Here is a 22,046-nt window from a genome sequence, read left to right on the forward strand (position 1 = left end):
ATCAAATTAATACTTAAAAAAAAAAAAAGTAAAAAGAAAAACAGAGTGAGATTTATTAAGGTATCTTAAGGTAAACTATATGAGAGGCTGAGTGGGATTGCAAGCCCAACTATTCTACAACTGCATCCATCAGCCCACCACAGCAAACCACAGGAGAGTACAAGACAGGTGTCATATTGTGACAACACACACTTACCACTTACTACACTTATAGGTCGACCCGCCATAAACCAGAACTGGATTTTTTTTTACCGTTCTCTGCAATCATTTCCCCAAATATAATTTGTGTGGAAATATTACAAAGTCTGTAAACTGGACGTTAACACAAGACGGGACACACTGAAGACGGATGCAGAGAGGAGCGGATGCCCCAGCTCAGAAAATATTATACCAGGCACAACAACATAATGCCTTTTAATACAGTGTTTTTGTTGGGGGGGAACGACCTGCAACCGGTATCAGAATCGGCCAATTAGCTTGTAAAATAATCGGAATCAGCCCTCAAAAATCATGATCATGCATCTCTACTTACCATCTCCAGCATTGTCCACCTCTGCTTCATTCATGCTGGCTGCACGACCACAAACACAGAGAGAAAGAACAATTAGATCAAAGAGCATCCAATAATTTTGCATTCACAAATGTCTGTTTCCACAGCTAGGACAGTAGAGAATGAAAGAAAATATTTGGAGAGAGACATTTCTTGCAGCATTTTAGCATTAATGTAGCTAATTGAACCAATGCTGATGTAACAGACAATATATTAACACAAATCACTTGTGACGTGCATTAACACAAGCTTATTATGTCAAACAGATCCTGAAATTACATTAGAGCATTACATTTACACATGACTGGTATATGGCCTAATAATATTATTTTTGGTAAATCCCCTCCATTTTTAAGAAATATCAGTTATTTTTTTTTTTGAGTAATTAGGATAGTGACCTTAAGGCAATTCACAAAGACACAGCTCAAACCAGAGCCTCCACAAATTTACAGTTGCAAATACAAATAAATAACAAAATCAAGGCTTAAAAAAAAGTTCTTCTTGATATACACTGTATACACTACAGCATTACAGTAAGCCCCCATTCCCAGAATAAAAATGTCACTAGGCCATTAAACAATGCAGACATTTAAATTTGTGCTCATGATGAATAAATTCAAATTTAATATATTTGGAAAGTTTTCCTCGTTTGTCTAGCTGAAAAGTACAATGTTTGGAGAACATCACTCTTGATAGACTTTAGTTTATTCGTTTTTGATTAGTTTTTTTTAACCAAGGCCAGTTTTGAAAATAATTTCGGAAGAATCTGAATTTGAGTGTCGAAATATCCTGTACACACAGCAGCTTACAAAAGCATCTTGAACTGTAACCATAGTGACGGTGACAAAAATAATATAAAAGATTGTGACATAAATAAAGCCGTAAAGTCTCATCACAAGTTCATTTAAGCAGATTTGTGCAAAATAAATGAACACAAAGATGATTGATGTTCTGTTTTCCTATGCGTCTTATTTCGTTTCTCTGTTGCATGTTTAGATTATGCTAAAAAAATATTAATATAACTAACTGAATCACTGGTGACGTAAGAATATATTAGCAAGCATCACTAATGACATAAATGATTAACACTTTGACCGAAAGCTTTTATGTAAACCAGATGAAATGAATCAGGTGTCCAAACTCCACGTCTCAAATGAATCACGCCTTGAGAATTCAAAGTAATGAATTATTGCACACAGAACCTTCACTCTCCTCTGCTTCCTAGAGTGTAGAAGAAACAGCATTACATACACTAACGTTCAAAAGTTTGGAGTCATATATAAAATAAATCTCTGATGTCCCCAGAGTGTATGTGAAGTTTTAGCTCAAAATACCCCACAGATATTTTTATATAACATGTTAAAATTGTCACAAAAACATGCCGTTTTGTGTCCGTCCCTTTAAGCGTAAATGAGCTGCTGCTCCCGGCACAGAGGGCGGAGCTTCAAGAGCTTGTGTGTGTCAGCAGCTCCGATTACCTCACACACATGCTCTAGAAATTTCAAAAACTTTATTCTTTTATGTTCAATCCGGAGTCGGACAAAAATAGAGACACTCAAAAAGTGACAACGTAGAATGCGACAGAACATCTCTGAATGGTTAGTTGATGAATTTATGTAGCTGATGTGGAGTTAACTTTCTTCTAGGCATTGATTAGCATATTCTGTTATGATAATCTATAAATCGCATTCCCAGGTTTATGTAAATTTTAGGGTTAGTGATGTCACTAACCCGTGAAGAAGCTCATTGTAGTTCCTACCAGCCGTTTGTTGTAGTATTTAATAAGCGATTTCTGTACAAGAAAATATCTCCCTTTCCTTTGAACTTTGAGCGTTGTAACTTTGTTTATGCTCAAACAGCAACATTACACACCAACTAAAGTTAGAAAAGTGAAGTCATAATCAACCACCCCCCTTTAATGTTTTTGAACTAAGGCTCTTATGTTCACCAAGCCTGCATTTACTGAATATTATTATAAAAATATATTTGATCAAATAATTACAATTTAAAAGAACTGTTTTAAAGGGCACCTATTATGCGAAATTCACTTTTACATGGTGTTTTAACATAAATGTGTGTTGGCAGTGTGTGAGAAAAACCTCCCTAGAATGATAAAAATCCACCCAGTGGTTTTTTTACAATCTCAATAAATCATAAGCACTGTCTCAGAACGAGCTGTTCTAAGTTTCGGTGCAATGTGACGTAGAATTGCGCAAGTCCCACCAACGTAGTTTGATTGACACTATGGTTTTGTCATAGACCTCGCCCTATGTGATCTGCACACCATCCTCCATTGTCTCAACGACAGCCGGTGTTCTGACGATTTGTGCTGCCTTGTCGAAAATTTCGACTTAAGTGTTCTGTTGTGGGATGTAATAATGTACATAGTAGTTTTCACTTACTTCCGACATCAGAGCCACTGAAAACGCAGTGGATGGATTTTATTTAGGAAGGAAAGGCGCCACTTAAACTTCCAAAATATGTTTATGTTTCCGCGAATCATTTTCTGACTGACTGTTTTGTGAACGAGAGTAATTTCAAAGCAGGTCTTGCTTCAAAGTTAATCCTCAAGTGTGGATTGTTGCCTACTGTTCGCGATCCAACGTCACCTCCAGTAGAAGTAAGTGTATTTTAGGATTTTTGAGCAAATAGTCATTTCAGTCGATGTCAGCCAATTCAACAACAAATGCGTCTAAAGTTGTTGTCGTCGTAGGATGTCTGTGTATATAATTTAAACCTTGTTTGTATAGTGTGTAACCACAAGTTTATAAATATTGTATTAAAAACTGTGCATGTTTTCTGTAACCTTCGATACAACAAATAGCGTCAGACAGTTTTATGTCACGTATTATTTTTTGCAACAATTACAAATGTAAATAAATTAATACCTGTTCTATCTCCCTGCAGCATATATTGTCTTGTTCTGTAGCCATCTTCTCACAATTTGCCACATAAGCACCTGTACGACAAGTAATGTAAACATGCTCCCTCGCATAAATGTAATTTCGTTTGTACGTAGCAAACGTTATCACAGTATTTGTGTTTGTAGTTTCAAAAAATTGAGCCAACGTTATCACAGTTTGTGTGTGTCTGTGTGTGTTGCACATCCATAATTGCAAAGGGGACGCGATTACAACTCTATAAGTAAGTTACGTAAATGTATCAAATAACCATTCCGAGACGTCCTGGTCAATTCTCATTTGTGTTTCTTCTGCCGGAGTCTCTTCATCATCTGGGTCTGATTCCGGTTCAAACATGTACGGCTGAATGCCATACAAAACAGCGGGCCTCTCACTCTCAGCCATTCTGCTTCTACCGACTGTTTATTTCCATAGGTATGCAAGTTACGCCCTCATCGAAAGGCTGGGCGGGGATATGCAGCTCATTCACATTTAGGCCGTGTGTCCACCAAAGCGTTTTTAGCCGGCTGAAAACGCTGGACGCTCTGCTGAAAACGCCTAGCTGTGGGCGCTTGAGAGCGTTTTGGCAGCGCTGCGTTTTTCAGTTGAGACGATTCGTTGCTATGATACAGAATATCCGCAGCACAGTTTACTTGTAACTGATTTCGCAGATAATTTTGTTTCATACTAAAAATTTATTTTTCATCCATTTTGTTTGGTTAGCTCTGCTGGTTGACGTCGTTGTACAGAAAGAATGTTGTGAAAGTTGGTCGTGTGGTATTTGTCCCGCCCCTCCTCCACTGTGATTGGACGGCTGTGTAAAAAGTGACAGTGATGAGCGCAGCGTTTTACCCAAAGTTGAACATTTTTCAACTCTCGGCGACCAGTAAAAAACGCCGGGCGCTCAGCGCTTGAGCGTTAAATACTCGCTCAGCGCCTCGTTACGCTCATGGCGTTTAAAAAACGCGGCGCTCCCATTGAAAACAATTGGATTTTTACGCCAGCTGCGTGAAAAAACGCTTTGGTGGACACACGGCCTTAAGGTGGTACACACCAAAACAGCTCTTTTTAAAACAGCCCCCAAAAATGACATTTTCAAATGGTTATAATAAATTAACTGTGGGGAATTTTGTGCTGAAACTTCACAAATACATTCTGGGGACACCCGAGACCAATATTACATCTTGTAAAAAGGGGCATAATAGGTGCCCTTTAATATATTTTAGGGTCATTTATTCCTGTGATACAAAGCTTAATTTTCAGCATCATTACTCCAGTCTTCCACTCCTGTCACATGATCCTTCAGAAATCATTCTAATATGCTGATTTGCTGCTCGTCACATTTATTATCAATGTTGAAAACAGTTGTACAGTTGCTTAATATTTTTTTGTTAAAACTGTGATTTTTTTCCAGGACGCAAAATTCAAAAGAACAGCATTTATTTGAAATTTCAAATATTATAATGATATTTATCATTCACTTCTTCTAAATATCTTCACTTTTGATAAAATTAATAAAGTATTATTTATTATTATTTTTTAATCTTACTGACCATAAACTTTTGAACGGTAGTGTGTGTGCATATATATATATATATATATATATATATATATATATAGGCTGCACAGTTCAGATCAGACTGCTAAATCAAACTAGCGCACAAACATTTGATAAATTGAAATGAGTCACTCACTGCACACTCACTCGACCCATTGAAAATTCGGGGCACAAACTCCAGAAGGGGAAGTTGAAAACAGCTTCTTAGAGTGCACTGTCTCTTTAAGGAACCCCCATGAAAGGGCAAGGGAAAGAGGGGACAAAAAAAAATGTATATCGGGAGAAATCTGTGACCACAAGTGCAAAGTGAATCAATGGAGAGGCATTGTTTTCCATACACCACAGAGATCCTGTGGAAAACAAACCTCCTTTCTACTTCCTCTGCTGATGCTGGCCCAGCACAGATGCAGTGTGGGCCCGAAGCCAGATCAACCAGCTCCGGCACTTCAGCAAAACTGCCGGTCTCAGACGCCCAACTGCGACGCACAATGAATCAAACAAAAAGTATGTCAACACCTCATTTCCCCCCCTCACTGAGAGTCTCATTCAATGCCATAACTGAGAGAAAAAGATGACTAGAAGATGAAAAACACAGACTTGAGTCCAGAGTTTCATCACTTTTATCTTGAAGTGTAAAAGTACCTAAAAAACGCTTAGTTCAAGTTAATTAAGTACATTATTTACAATTACGTTTATCAAGAATTATCCAAAAGCAAAACTCGAGCATTAAAAACAGTAGTTCTTATTATAGCCAGTTTCAAATCATAAATCCCAGTAGGGTAAGACTCAAGCAGTTGAATGTGGCGCACGGTCCTGATACTTTTGGAGCTCCAGACATGAATAGCACAGTTGCATCACACAGTCAAGTTGGCTGGCAGGTTTGGAATGAGACTACTGTGATAGCAGAAGCGAATCTAATTTTTGTCCCATGTGAGAGGCTGGTTTGTACTTGTTCATATTACACGAGCCTCACTGCACACCTCCACACACTGTCAACTTTCAACATAGCTCAGATGAGCTCCCAGACAGATATTAAATGAATGCTGTCTGCCATGTCCTTAAATTAAGCAGTTTCTTATCAGATTTGAACTGAAGTGTCTCTGTGAAAACAACTGCCCTGGGCCAGAGACAGCCTTCTGAGTGACAGTGCTCCATATCTCGGTTTGCTCCACATCTTCACTCATTATCTTTTTTAAACCTATTAACTAAACAAGTCTGATACACAAAGATGCTTTTATCTTGGATACGCAGTGCAGATGTGCTGCAAACTCAAGCCTATATGCGTGCAAATCAGTTCATAAAAAGCAAGTGATAAACAGAAAGAACGCAATAGAGAGTAAGACAACAGATTTCTGTACCTCCATTGACATTACGCAAATGACAATGACGCTTTAAAAAGTTCATAAAGAGATCGTAAAACTAATCCATTTGAATTGTGTATTCTGAAGAGACACGATCACTTCATATGATGAACAGATTGAATTTAGGCTTTTAGTCACATATAAACATTCATCAACTCTCACATCAATTGTCGGACGTGTCAGTACCAGTGAGGTTCATTCTTGTGTTACACACATTTGAGTTTAAGAAAGAACCAATGAGGATCATTCTCATGTTACGCAGCATGTTTGAGCTTCTGCAAGAGGTTTGTTCTCACACGTCAAGCAGGTTCGGTTGAGTTGTTTATGTTGAGTTGTTTTCGGTTGAACACAATTTTCATTTTTGGGTTAACTGTCCCTTTAAGTATCAAATAGGGTTGTGAATTGAAAATTGATTCCATTTCTAGAATCAGGTACTTGTTAAAAATCGGATTCCAATCAATTCCTGTGTGCCCATTTAAAAGTGATTTTAAACCATTTAAGCGCAAGAAGATGCAAAATAGCACTCAATTTAGCACTTGCGCCCTGTTTTCTATAGGCTTCTGATTTTAGTTTTTTCAGTTGCAACAGAATGTTTTCCATACATATATGGACATACATATGTTTGATATCTAAAACTAAATATTTGAAAATTTATTTTTTAACCATATCGGAATCAAAACGAATTTGCTAAAATTAAAATGATACTGAAACCTAGTCGTGAAGTATCAAATACTGTTTCATGGTTCAAGCTTTTACTTCATTTCAAGTGAGAATACAATTCTAAACTGCTATTTATTTACACTATGTAAGGGATAATGTAGAGCGAGGCGATTGTTATAGCAAATACAACCCCGACAGGCTGATCAGGACCCCGACACGAAGCAGAGGGATCGATGTACTCGAGCTCTCGAGCTCAGTTACGAGCTCTGACGTCACATAGCCCGCAAAACCATACAAAACAACAGTGGCATAATATTATAATAATAATATAATAATAATAATACACACTTGATTATGTATTACAATTTTATGTGTCTCTGAAACAATAAGTATATATTGCGTTCAGGTAGTTGGCCTGGAACGATACAAAGTCGTGAGTCGTGGTTTGAAGTCAAGATTTACGTGATCAAAAACCTGCCTGGAACGCAGACCAAGCATTCAACCAAGCCATGTAATAATCATTTATAGCACACCTTTAAGGTAAGCATTTATAAACTCTACAGTCTCTAGGCTCACGCTGTCCCGGACACCAATGATTTAACAGAACAGATGAATCACTGTCTGGTCAACTGACATTTTAGTATGGGGATAAAAGAAAGGATCATTTAATGTCTTTGAAAGAAGTCTCTTATGCTCACCATTTGATCTAAAAAAATACAGTAAAAACAGTCATATTGTGAAATTCTATTACAATGCAAAACAACTGTTTTCTATTTTAATATGTTTTAAAATGTGAATTTTCAGCAGCCAATACTTCAGTGTCACATGATCCTTCAGAAATCATTATAATATGCAGATTTGCTGCTCAAGAAATATTTCTTGTTATTATCAGTTATAAACGGTTTTGCCAAGTAATATTTTCGTGGAAAATGTGATTATTTGATGGATAGAAAGTATTTGAAATAGGACTTTTATTACATTATAAATGTTTACTGTACTTTTGATTCAATGAATACATGATTCAATAAAAGTGAAGAGCTGATGCAATATCATAAAAAAAAGGTTTATCGTATTATTGTATTGGCACAGCCACAAATTTCTTTGCCAGACTTCAACTGATACAATGATGAAACACTTTCACTCCTAATGTAGAATGGAGGAAGATTATCCCGCCCTATGACATAATCCTACAGTCTTACAAACATCTTCACTGCAGCAAGTGTATGAGAACTCTGGCTATCTGTCTTTTTAGGGGAGGATGAGCCAGACTATCTGTAACGCTCATGGGGATGTACATTCATTTGTTTACGAGAGCTCTAAAAAAAACACATCCTTTAACAGCACACTGGGCCTGGCTAATTGTCAACCATTTTCAGCATACCATCTGAAATGCCTGCGTTTGTAACCAAGACAACTAGATAAACATCATGACAGTGAGCCCCAGCTGTGTCATGCAAACACGCTGCACCACGGGTGCGACGCTTTGATTTGGGTCTGCTATAAATCATTGATTTATCATCCATGCCTGACATTGTGCAATCCATTTGACCCCTGTGCAATTTTGTTTCAACCAAACTGTTATGGCACAGAATAACAATAATTAGAATATGGTTGTGTCGGTATTAAATTGGCTCAAAATTAATATGTAAACAGGCCTAGAGGGAGGAAGCCAAGCTCACCGTTCCGCTGAGGAGGTCCTCTGCCCATCTGCTGGTTCATGCCGAAAGGATCCTGTGGGTTTGGGCTCATGGCGCTGGTGTGCAGAGCTGAGTCAGAGTTTGTTCTGTGGGAGAAGGGAAGGATGGAGGGAAACGAAACAGCTCGGTCAGTGAGCCATCATTAAAAAAATTGCTGATCAGAGCCATGGCCACATGACCCTTTGCCCTCGCTCACTGCCTTTATTAAGCAACTATACATGATGGCACTCTCAAGAGCACTTCACTGTCCTCCAGAGTCTCTCTCTGCTTTACATCCTTTATCAGGTTTGATCATTAAACCATTCTTAGGTGACATTGAAAAAGAAAACACCAGTTTTAGTGCTGTTTTTGCTATTTGTAGAGCAATAGTTCAAGGGTGCAGTCACTCTACATCACAATAATGAGTGTGGTGATGGGGAAAGAAAACAAAACAGATTAGTAGAAATAATGATCCCTGGTTTGGATTAGTTTGGTCCAGTGAAATATTAGTGTACAGAGAATATTCGGCCAAGTAGAAAAACAGCATCTGTGATTTGCTTGAAATCATTCTGTTTGTATGAAGACTTGATAAAGAAACTAATTTAATAATATCTAAAACACAAGAAGGAGAATGAGCCAAAAGAAGGAGATCGGCAGGAGATGATAATGAGAAAAAAAACAAATAAGACAGGTCCAGAGTAGATCCATGAGAGGAATTTGAAAGTCAAAGGTCACCTGTTAAGCTGTGATATTAATCTAAATCCAGGTCGTTTCTCTTCAGTCCATGGCACTTGCTCCCTTTAGAAATGGAAAGAGTCACGTGTTACTCACTACTGTACTGAACCTGTAGCTCTGGCTCAGGGGTTAGTACAGCAGGATGAGCAAGCAAGAGACAAAAGAGAAGAAGAGAGCGAACAGGGTGAAAATTTCTCTGTGACACCTTCAGGAAAGCATAAAGAGAGTCATAGAAAATCAGAGCCTATTCCCCCAGGTTAGTCTGACACTGTGTGCAGCACTGATTTACTGCTTCAATTAGATTGGATCTGCTACGTCTGAGAGCAAACAAAAGTGCTATAATATCTTTAATGGTTAATGAAAGAAACACGAAGGCAACACTGCAGCAGAGTAACCTCACCGGGAAATTAGGATACAGAGCTAAACCAAATAAACAAATACATCTTATTGGCCACAAACGCAAATCAACACAAATAAAAACCTTAATCTTTGTGACAGCCATGCAATTCAGGGACAAAAATCAAAGGCTTTGTGACCTTAAAGATTGTGGTTTGTGATGAGGACAGAGGATTTCTTTCAGGCCTAAATCCAAATAGACTCAGATTTTAAACTGATCAAAAATGACAAAAAAAACAATTAGATTTCAAATAAATGTTCTTCTTTTGAACTTTATATTAATCCAAAGAAACCTAAAAAAGTATAACTGTTTCCACAAAAATCTTAAGCAGAACAACTGTTATCAACATCAAAATCAAAAATATTATATCAAAAATAATAATAAGATTTTTCTTGAGCAGCAAATCAGCATATTAGAATGATTTCTGACGGATCATGTGACACTGAAGACTGGAGTAATGATGCTGAAAATTCAGCTTTGCATCACAGGAATAAAATACATTTTTAAATTACATTCAAATAGAAAACAATTATTGTTGAATTTATATTTAATAATATTTCACAATACTTCTGTATTTTTGCTCAAACAAATGCAGGTTTGGAGAACATTTGAACGGTAGTGTATAAATATTTCTTAAATTATATCTGTAACTGCTTATCAAAGCAGCCATTGATATCATAACTCAGCGGTGCCATTACTCACGGCGAGTGCAAGACATGAATGTATAACGATCCATGTTCGCCCGTGTAGAGGCGTAAGAAGCCCAGCAGATGTAGCCCGTGGTTCCCACTAACAGGGTTAACGTATTCCTATCACTAAGACAATAAAGAGAAATAATAAACAGATTTCCTGCAGCCCGCTCTGCTGCCAAGGAGAGGCTACAGTATGCCAGACCACACTAGGGTGATGTAATGCTCAAGGGAAAAAAAGATACTCCTTGTGACAACAGAAAGTGGCCTTCTTTCTAATGATTCTGTTAAGCCGGTCTGTTCCCCGTGCTTTGAAGTGCATTAGGGCTTAGCTGCACATGCCATATGAAGCACTAAAGTCAGTGCCCATCGACCACCCATGCTGGAGAATATAAGACTTAAAATAGATGAGTTTAAAGGCAGCGGTATATGGCATAAATAGAAATGCATCAGGAAGTCTTAACGGAGTTACTAGAAAACGGCTTGTTATTCAAATCTGACCCTTGATCACCAACGACGTGAAAAGCAGATGTTTTCAAACTGGCATCAGGCAGACCACCAAAAACGGAGAGATTTTTTTCAATGAAAGCCTATTGCTGTTGGATCACACTTGAGTCGAATGCCTTTCTAGAAAACCTCCCAGAGGAAGTCTTGTCTGGGAAGAGTAGAGGCTCAGATCCAGGATGGGAGAGCGTGGGACTAAGAGAACAGCGCTGACCCGAGTTCCTGACCCAGTCAAGCTGAACTCCACAGGGAACCATATGGATGTTGCCTAGGATTCAGAACCAGCCCACGTTTACCCAGACACCAGAGGGACAGCTGTACCCCAGGGAGAACTGAGCCTGAAAGTATCATAGTAGCGCTGTCGTCCCTACGGATGCAACTGAGCTCTGGGGCACACTAAAACACAGAGATTCAGCCCGTAAACAACATTAACGTTAGTTCAGGAAGGTTCACACAATATTTATCTAGACCTGAGAATATGTTGTGTCAAAAAATAACCAAAGAAAAATGTGTTCGGAATGGACGATAAAAATCTCCAAAACAGTATTGGGCTCTCTTTCTCTCAACCTTTTCAATGCCAACTACATCTTTATATTGGCAACATACTACCTCAGTCCAGTACATTTCCTTTTCTGGTGATAGAACTGAGAAGGCCTGTGAACTGACCACAAAACACATCCGCCACCCATAAATCAGGTTATTGCGTGAATAAGCAACAGAAATCTGCACTGGTTGGACCAAGTTGTGGGGTGAAGGGAAAGGAAGGGTTAATGAGCTGAGGGTGACGCCTTTTTCAGCTCATTAACCCTTACCAGTGTGTGCTGCATTAGGTAATGCATCACAGATGTGTTGAGAGAAGTGTAAACAGTTCCTCAAAGGGCATACGTTAGGATGAGCCTCCCAGTAAATCAGGACCATCATCCTCTGCTGGCCAAACACCTGCCCACTGCACTCCTAAACCAATAGAGAACCATGACCAATCACCTACAGACTACTCATACTAGCACCCAATGCTCATTTACTGAGTGTTAAATGTAACCAGGGGGCTGGGGCCCACTAGGGGGCCTCAAGATAACTTAAAATTATTTAAAATAATACAGAACAAGCATTAAAGGTGCCATGTGTAAGAATTGAGGTAAAAATATCCAAAAAAAATGAGCTACACGCATCAAAAGAATGAGAAGAAATAAGGGCGATGATGTCATTAAAAAAAATGACAAGTTATAGTGCTGCAGAGATGTCAACCTGAATTAGCATGCTAAATTACTAGCCACGGCTCGACAGGTGTCATAATACCAGTTTCTGCCATGTGAGGCGGTATGCGGGTAACACCAGCCAAACTGCAATACAAAAATAACTCGCACGGCTTGTGGGCGTACTTGAACCTGATGTGTTTGATGGTTAGCTCTACCCACAGATCCGATCCGGTTTTCACCTGTTATCTACCAGAGCCCGTCTCTACCAAGGTGATGATAAAATGTAACATTAGCTAATTATATTATGTTTATTAAATTGCTTTCCTGGGGTAAATCTGACATATTTGTTCTCCAGCTATGTTATTGACCTCTGCACGCTGATTAAAAAAAATGATTGGTCGATATTATGTATGAGGAATACATTTTGTTAAGTTGTAGCATACTGTCTCTTTCAACAGTGTTCGTGTTTTTTTACTATTAGCTAGTAGAGATGATCGGTTCACGTGCGCCAGGGATCTGTCGTGTAACATTTACAAGCGCCAAAACGGTATTTATTGTTTGAATTGCGTAATAAAATTGACAGAATCGGAGAGCTGAGATTTTTTGATATCATAACTAACCTGCTCTGTCTATTCTATCGGTCTCCGTGTCCTCTTTGCTTTGCGATTTTTCTGTGCGTGTCAAAATTGATGTGTGGCGTGACAGAGCGTGTGAAAAGTGTCAATTGTGTGTGTCTCACCGTGAATTTGTGAGAGTTGGCAGCTCTGAATGGCGCTAGCTTGGTCAACATCAGCGAATGCTGTCTGTCAAATTAATGTAATTCAAACTAACAATAAAAATGTAATATGAACAAAACGAATATGAACATATTCACTGGTAAAGGTGAATGGGAGTAGCTTGAAGATGTCATATTTAAAAATCACTTGACATCAACCAACGTTCCTCTGGAGTCAAAACGTCCTCTATTAGGAGTTGGCTCGGCTTCGGCTCTAGGGTCGTTGTGAAGGTAGGGGCGGAGCATAGAGACTATGCCGTTTCTCGTTTGTTACTCTAGAGTAGACCAACTCACTTTCTGAAGGTATACTACCCCCGTCTGGTATGGAATGTGGAGTATGAATTGATTTTTTGGCGGACATGACACAAGGCACCTTCAAGGAGAAAGTAAATAAGTAAAAGTCAAGTAAATAAATAAAATTGAGAAACTATTGGCATTTTAAAAATATGGAATTGTTTCACTATGCATTTATTAACTCATTTTTAGTTAGGATTTCAATGGAGGGACTGAAAACTCTCAGGCTTCATTTGAGTTTCAAAGATTAGCCAAAGTTTTATGGGTTTGAAATGACATCAGGGTGAGTAAATAATGATAGAAATGTCATTTTTGGGTGAGCTATCCCTTTGAGAAAAAAACATTAGATCCCAAATTTGCTTTCTGCTACTGAGTGACAGTTTAATCTAAAATATAGTTTAAGATAAAATTAGCAACCATTACCCAGGACTTTTGTCAATTTATATTTTACATTTCTGTTTATTTGATTAAAAATTAGACATTTTGCAAACTTTGCAAATCATTTGTTTGACCGCCTGAGGATATTTTTTTTAAAAGTAAAACCCATCACCAACGAGGGAGGGGGAGATCAATCATTTCAGGCCCTATTTTGTACCCTTCAAATGGAAATTCCCACTGTAATTTCGCGAACATTATAACCATAATCACCGATTTGTTGCCAACTGGCCTTGATTCCTCCCTTAAGCAGAACCCCTCCCTTCCCTTCTCTTTACATGAGTTAAAGCACCACAAACATCCAAGCAAACATCCCTTTTACATCTACACAAACCAAACACTAGTAAATCTGCAGATTTTCTATGACGTGTCACACTGTCAAGACCAAAAAAAACTGCTGACATCACAAACAAAACGTGTTGTTAAAAATGCCAAAAACCATTTGCAATCGCTCTCTGACTCATCCTAAACCTAGCTTAACCTCTAACGTCCGCAAAGACAGAAAACATCTGTTCAGGCCTTCTTTTAATCACGTGAGGAGATATTACAGCGCAAGATGCCAACAGAAAAAAAAAGACAGCAGAACACTCACTATTCAATCACATATATTTGTGCAAGGTCAATCGAGCAAACTGGAATAAAACAAAAACCAAACCAAAACATGTACAACGGTTTTTAGCAAATGCTAATTTGATCCAGAGTAAAAGGGAGGGGGGAGGGGGGGTGTACAAACACGCTGAGCTCACGATCTGTTCTGGGGGAGGGCGGCTCTGAGGGGTAGCTAGCTAGCAAAATATCTGGCAGGTTTAGTTAGTGCTGTTTACACAGAAAAGATTTAAAGAATAGCTGAACATTCATCCTTGAGGAAGTAGAAAAAAAAAGACTGTTAGAATCAGAGAGAAATGCTGTGGTTAGTATTCAGCCTTCGCGAGGACACAAAGACAACACTCCTGAAGACGAGAAGAAAACTGGATATAATTAAAACAAAAAGGCAATGTACAAATTTCTGAAATAAACATTGTAGAATCAGAATATCTAACTGTGCTTGATCCTCTGAATCCTATGTTTCATAATTCATGGGATGCCTCTGAGACATCCCTTGAAGTGGAGTGAACCGCTCACGGTTTATGGATTTATAATGAAGCTCTCAAGTTTGCCTAAGATCATATATTCAGCTAAACTCCGCATGAGGGTTCATCTTCTGTTATCCCCATCTGTGTTGCTTTGCACAACAACATATACGATGCAATTCGGTCAGTGTTTGATCTGTCATATAAATTCACATTTCGAACTAAAAGCAATAATATAAAGCCCTGTACCTAGTATTTCATGTGAGCCACTCAATGGCATATGGCTGTCACAGCAGTGTTTCGCCACAGTGGGAACAGAAGGCCGCTCAAAAGCTGATCGGGCAAACCAGTTTTCAGGTGTAAACAATGCCACAGGGCGTGGACTCTGAAAGTTTTACAAGTCGCAGAGTTAACATGGAGGACGAGGCAGCTTGCTGGTAAGATGCTACGCTGGGCGTCGGCCAAGCCTGCATTCAAAACACAGACTACGATGAGGAGAAGCTTCCTTAAGCCTGTTATTACTGGCTGCAATTCCCTCCTTGGTAAACAAATGATGAAAACCGTCCAATGGTTACACCTCACTGGGGCTGAACCCAGAAGAGTGACATTTGTGCAGAGCAAACGTGAGCATTTGTTCTCAGAAAACGGATTTCTAATCACCCAGATAGTCGAGAACGACACGATGTGCGTAATTTTCTTTGAACACCTTTGTTTTATTTTTATCTAACCTTTTACTGGTGTTATCTGTCATTGCTGTGGATGCGGATTTTCCTCATGCTGAAAAAACATGTCATCGCTACTGTTTTCTTTTCAGGCATCTGCAGGTATAGCCTATGCAAATGCAAAACATGCATTAACACTCCCTCAAATGTGACATGATCTCTCTTGCAACACCGCTTGATGACACTAAGATGACATCATTTCAAGATAGCATCATCTTTCCTGTAGTTCAACCGTCGTAGCTCCTGTAGCAAGAAACGGCAAAGTCCGGGGTTCGATTCCCAGAGAAAGCAAGAACTGATCTTTTTTTTTTTTCAAATGTACCTTGAATGCAATGTTAGTCGCTTTGGGTAAAAAAATCTGCCATATCCATAAATGTAATGTAAATAAATGAGAACTCACCTTCTCCAGCTGTTGTCCGGGGGAGGAGAAAGGTACATCGTTCCATATGGAGAACTCTCAGCGTAGTACAGTCAAGGAAAGCCTCCAAAGTTTTCACAGCCAAATGACAAAATCACATGTGCTTCAAATCCTGGTTTATATAAAAGGCATAAATCTAATTTCTTGAGACTTTTTTCCACTCTCTGTCTAGTTAAAATTTAATTTACTATATTTTTTTATATTTGAAAGAAATATTAAAAAATTTTCCCAATAAAGGATGTTTACTTTTGAAACTTTTTTTTCTTAGTGTTGTTTCTTCACAAAATTAAAATGTGCAACAAGCTATAGATTACACACTTATAAATGTAACTCAAATTCATTGTTTGAAAACAATCTTGTAGTCGTCTTAAAATTTGAACAAAACAGCTTTGTTACTCTGTTAACCAGTTAACCAGCGAGAAAACAATATATTTTAACAAATCAGAGGAATACTTCACAGAACTTAAACATTTCTTTTTCCGACAAGTTTGCAAGGCACCAAAATGGCTGTTCAAGATCAACAAATGTGTACTATTTTCAGTGGCATGTCAACTGGCTTAAAAAACCTGATCATACACTACACACAGCAATGAAAACTACAAAGTTGGCCAAAGATTTGAAAGGATAGTTCATCCCAAAATTAAAATTCGGTTTTCATCCAAACCAAAACAATTGAAAGATTCTTCGAAATATCTTCTTTTGTGTTTTGCAGAAAAAAGAAATTCATACAAGTTTGGAACAACATGAGGGTGAGTAAATGACGACACAATTTTCATTTTTGGATCACCTATCTATTTAAAGTTTCTGCCATCTAAAGTTGCGATGAAACAGAAGTAGACAGACCATCCATATTATGATGTACATCAGAGTTTACCGGATTATTGGGGGGGAAAAAATGCAGAGCAGGTACTTGGTTCTGTTAATCGGTTGAAAAAATGAAAGTGAACTTGCAGTCAATTGTGAAGCAGCAGGGTTTAATCGGACTAAAATGACTTGAGAAGTCCGTCATACAGTGTGTCAACAGAGAGAAGTCTGTCGTTTTGACTTAAAGATTGAGCTATGACATTTTGATTAAATATTACAAGGTCAAAAAAGAGAGAGATCCATATATAAATGAATGGTTTACAATAAGATCTATAACATGTCACAAGATCTATTAGTGTTGTCATGATACTGGAATTTCTAACTTCGATATGATACCTTGAAACATATCAATTTTCTATACTATTTTCAAAACCTATGGGAAAACAACATCTCCTTTTAATAATTTGAGTACATTTTTTGCAATAGCTTACACACAGCACAGAGATGTTTTATTTGAAACTTTAAACTAAAGTAAAATGTCAGTAATAAAATAAGAACTAATAAACTAATAGCAAATGATGGCACAAATAAATACAATAGAATAAAGAGACAATGAAATAAACATGGCTTTAAAGTTTTCAGGTGGGACTAACAGTAGTATTTCAGGTAAGGAATACTACAAAAAGGAAAAATAACACTGGATAATCTGCATTGTAAAAATTAAATACAGATTACTCGTGAGTTGTTTGAGAGGCGGCTTTATGCGCGCGGCTACACCACACTGATATAGATCAGGGGTGCGAACGCTTTTGGTGAGAGCGAGAAACTTGCGGGAAATAAGGTAAAATTATTCGCAATACCCACAACCCCATGCCGAAATTCAGGACCTAACACAACACTATTTAACTGGAGTGAATGAGATGTGTCAATTCGCCGTCGGAGAGAAGAGGGAGCGAGAACACGCAGCTGGTGTCGGTGTATCAATACAGCAGAAGAGGAGTATCGGAACCGTTTCAGATATTTCAGTATCGATACATATCGAAATATCAATATTTTTGAAAACACTAGAATCTATCATACTTTCTCCTTGTTACCTCACTGTGACCAGATGGGCAATGTCTCTGAAAACCAGGTAGGCACATTTGATTTCAAGCTGTTTTTTGCAGCTTTGATTCAATAGATGCTTTGCAGACTGAAGAAGCGCTGAGTTCAAAAAGTTTGGGCCGGTTCACACAGAATAAGTTTTCGCTTGTAAGGGGAGACATTACAGGTGAATAGGGTACAATTTTTAACTTACAGATACCACCATGAAACTTTACCAGTTGATTACTCGCATGAATAGGAGAAAAAAAATGTATTGCAAGTTTTATTTAATATTATGTTTAAATATGCTATTCAGGCTATATCTAATTAAATAAGCACTAATTTGCATATATTTTGAAGTGACGAATATGACCATTGAAAAAAAAACAAGGTTCAAATTATTTTTGCATTTTGTTGATATATTCAATGAAAAGACATTACCAGAGGGGATTAGGAATATCTCCTTTTGCTACCCTGTAAATCAGAAAATACTGCCAATAGCCTTCAAAAATTGATTTCCGCCCTATTTTTAGGCATAAAATGTCATATAAATCAGGCCAAGAATGATATATCAACAAATCCCCCAGGACAAACCTTCACAATATAGTTAGGAATACGACTGTAAAGTTTGGTGTATGTAGGTGCTACAGAAGTGGAAAAACGTTACTCGGAGTGTGAAAAAAAAACTCATTTTGAGAAAACAGCCTTTAAAGATTTTTATGGCAAAATTCCACTAATTTCTATTGAAAGCCATGAATTACAGACAAAATATGCTTTAGGTCCAAGTAAAATCAATGTATCTCACTGTTTAACATCGAAAACTCATCATTGCTTCATCCATCACTGATTATAAAATCCAAAACAACACATCAACAGTCCATCACACAGGTGAATATGATCCACCTGAGGGACTCACAACCACTTTAGGATCCCACAATTACAGATTTGATTAGTATTATATAGTAATTATATTATACAAAAACTGAAATGTGTTGTGTTTTGTATATATAGTGTGTAAAGTTTAGAATATATGTGATGCATGTATATAATGTCAGAGCGCGTCACGTGACAATTCTGAACGAATCACGTTGTCAGAAATTGGCATCAGCCAACGAGATTGAGCATTTCGAGTTAAATCGCCCATTTTACTTTCATGATTGTTGCTGATAAACAGGAAATGACCATATTTGAATCTGACAGCAAAGGAGAGAGAGAGCTTTCTAACGGTGTGTGTGATGCCAGGGTGCAGACAGCGATCGCGGAACAGCGGGATGATTTAGAACGCCAACTTTTGATGAATTTATGAGAAATCTACACACGCAAACAGACAAAGTGTAGTAAAATAAAGACCTAAATGTGTATTTTGGACTTTTTTTCAGCACAAGTCTGAAAGAAGACATGTTATTGAAGACAAATATCCCAAAATCTCAAAATCGACCAGTGGAACGAAAAAATGCGCAAGGTCTAGAAATGCGTTTTTAAAGGTTGAACTTATTTTCACTTGAGTGCTGCGTTTTTAGAATGCAGAGTTATGTGTGAGACGCTGCAAAAGACGCGAGCAGCGAGCACAATGATTAAAGATGTCCGTCTAGCACGTAGTTTTGCATTGAAAAACAATAGAAAAGTAGTACAGTGGAATGGAAATTGTGTGAACGGCCTCTTACATAACGTTTTCATATTACATTAAACTTTTCTCATTTGATTTCTCATGATATGACCCCTTTAAAACTTACATTAGCTGTCCGAACCCACTCAAGACTAAAACAAAAGTTACAAGAATTATGGGAGAGAAAATAGCCCAGCAGAAGAACTCCTTGAGTAAACACTGTTACTTCGACTCAGACCGATGTTGACAATGCTGCCTCGTCATGTCCATCTGTGCCAAAACTCTCACATCCAAATGGGGGGATGGGTGGATTTACAAGACAGAAAGCAGGATAGAGTCTTTTTCTGTTCAACATCTGCATCGGCCTGGAAAACACAGCCATCAGTTCTGTTGCAGTAATGAGAGACTGAGCTCTTCATGCCAACTCTTCAACCACCAGCCCGCCCCGTGACCCGAACCATGACACGACACAGCACAACCAACGAGCAGGCAAAGCCAGGCCACAGTAAAACCATTTTAGACCACTTCATAGTTAAGACTATGTTATACCCCATATCATTTGTATGAAATCCCTAGCTCGACTGTGTAAATACTGTTGTCGATGCTCGGCCTGGGGAGAGTGATGATGACATAAGCCAGGCGGCTTGGATTACGAGGGATCCTTCCTAAAATCTAATTAGGCCATGGCTGCTGAAGCGGTGTGGAGAGACAGGGTGGCTGTGACAGCACCTTCATCTCAGAAGCTCCAGGATGGCGTGGGTGAGCTAACCTTTCTCTCTGACATTTCACACTCGACCCACACCGCTCGCCCTCCAATAGGACATGATTCCAGAAACATAGACAAAAGCCAAATCAAGGCATCTGGGATGATACATGCGGCTTGAAGGCAACTACATGGGATAGGAGGAAGTTGGACAGCGTTAGGTTGGCGAGCCTGTGAGAGAGTCTAATCTTGGCAGACGTGGCTGAATCGATGGGAGCAAAACAAGCCAACACTGTGAGGGACATCTGGCACTGAAGAAAGAAAAAAATCAAAGTGAAAGCAAATTTGGGCTTTGAATCCTTCCTCATTTTCTCTCACTCAGCAGAATTAGAGTGGCATGAAAATGAAACGCTTTAGACATTAAGAGAAAAGCCTTGTGGGCGAATGTTTGTTTGGAAAGTCTCTGTTTATTTCGATTAGATGCAGAGTTTAGTTTTGAGTTTAAGAAGATTTAAAAAATGTTTTTCTTTTTAAAGAAAATGTAAGTGGCGTATGGCCGTGAAAAACATAACATCATAATGACAGGGTGTTGTAAGTGGTTTCCAGGAACATCAGTGTTATTTTAGTATTATTTATTATATGCTACTATAGTAATAAATATTATTTAGGTTTATATTTTATTTATTTTTATATTTTCAGTTTGCATTTCAATTTAAGTTTAAGTTTTAGTAATTTTGTCATTTTTATTAGTATCCGTTTTCTTTAAAACATTTCTATTCAGCTTTCTATAATTCATTTTTTTTGTTTCAGTGTTAGATTTTGCAAATTAGCTATTCAACTTAAAAGGAAATTAGAAATGCTGCCTTGGCAACTGATTTAAAAAAAATAAGTTTTTAATCTAAGAATTATATTTGATTTCATTTAAGCTTCATTTCAATTACTGAAAACGATTTTGGTAACATTTTACTTAAAGCCTTTATTTAAAATGCAAAAAGTATTTAACGCATTATGTACACTCTGTAACGCACCTTATGTTGGTGCACCTGATGCATCATACAGTCTTGTCAATAATTGACGCCACAGGTATAATACTTATCTACAGTATTCATTGAACACACCGTTAGAAAGTAATGCTTAAAAGTATACAAAAGGAATTTTCAAATATTCAAATATTCAAATATGCATTTTAAATTTACAATTATTTAAAGCTGCAGTCCGTAACTTTTTTGGGTTAAAAATTATCCAAAAAAAATTTGAGCAAGTACATAACCAGACAGTGTTCAAAACTATCTGCTTGCATTAGCTCGATTTAAAACAGTAAGCTTGTAATAATGTTTTTAATTCCAGTGGTACTGGTGGAATTCGAGCATGTCTTTGCATTACGTCACATCTGTACACATAAAGAAGGTGTCTCGGCTAGTAGGCTATATTCCGTATGAGGATGTTGGAGGTGGAGATTTATAGCCTTTTCTCACAGCACTTGATATAATTAAACATTAATTTGATGGCGGATCCAGAAAGGTTCAAACGACAATCAGCAGTGACAACTAAAGATTCAGCCGTTGTAAAAAGCCGAAGACTTCGTTCAGACTTCGGAGTGGCTAGAGAAAAAAAGAGACTGCAACTGGGCCCATGCGAAAACAAGGATAATATCAGAAGGGTATTAAATGTAGTCACAAAATGCTGATGTTGTTAACATTAACATTTTTGAGAACAAAGTATAATTTGCACGGTTTGACGTGATATGATAAGCGATCGTTAGATTTAATCAGCGCGATTTACTCCAATGCTTTTTTTTCCCCTTAGTTGGTCAGAACAAAAGTTGATGTTACTTGTTCAGATGGCATTTTCCGGTGAAAATTCTTATGTTGGTCATACTTCCAAAAAGTATAGTCTGTGATTCTGAATGA

The 22,046-nt window shown here is 37.9% G+C and overlaps 1 protein-coding gene across 6 annotated transcripts in view; it reads right to left on the reverse strand.

Moving 5' to 3' along the window:
• crtc3 (CREB regulated transcription coactivator 3) overlaps nucleotides 1-22,046 on the reverse strand; it is a 45,892-nt gene that overhangs the window by 12,946 nt on the left and 10,900 nt on the right. For 4 of the 6 annotated variants that reach the window (XM_077229429.1, XM_077229425.1, XM_077229428.1 and 1 more), the window contains 4 exons: nucleotides 15,923-15,984; nucleotides 9,441-9,503; nucleotides 8,709-8,812; nucleotides 533-571 (listed from right to left, as the gene is read on the reverse strand). In XM_077229429.1, the coding sequence (XP_077085544.1) occupies nucleotides 533-571; nucleotides 8,709-8,812; nucleotides 9,441-9,503; nucleotides 15,923-15,984 (268 nt within the window). The remainder of the gene's footprint in view (nucleotides 1-532; nucleotides 572-8,708; nucleotides 8,813-9,440; nucleotides 9,504-15,922; nucleotides 15,985-22,046) is intronic. The other 2 variants (XM_077229431.1, XM_077229427.1) reach the window with 1 other exon arrangement.

This window comes from Siphateles boraxobius, unplaced genomic scaffold, assembly GCF_051911475.1.
Source record: "Siphateles boraxobius isolate OS27281-9 unplaced genomic scaffold, OSU_SipBor_1 130, whole genome shotgun sequence".
NCBI lineage: Eukaryota > Metazoa > Chordata > Actinopteri > Cypriniformes > Leuciscidae > Siphateles > Siphateles boraxobius.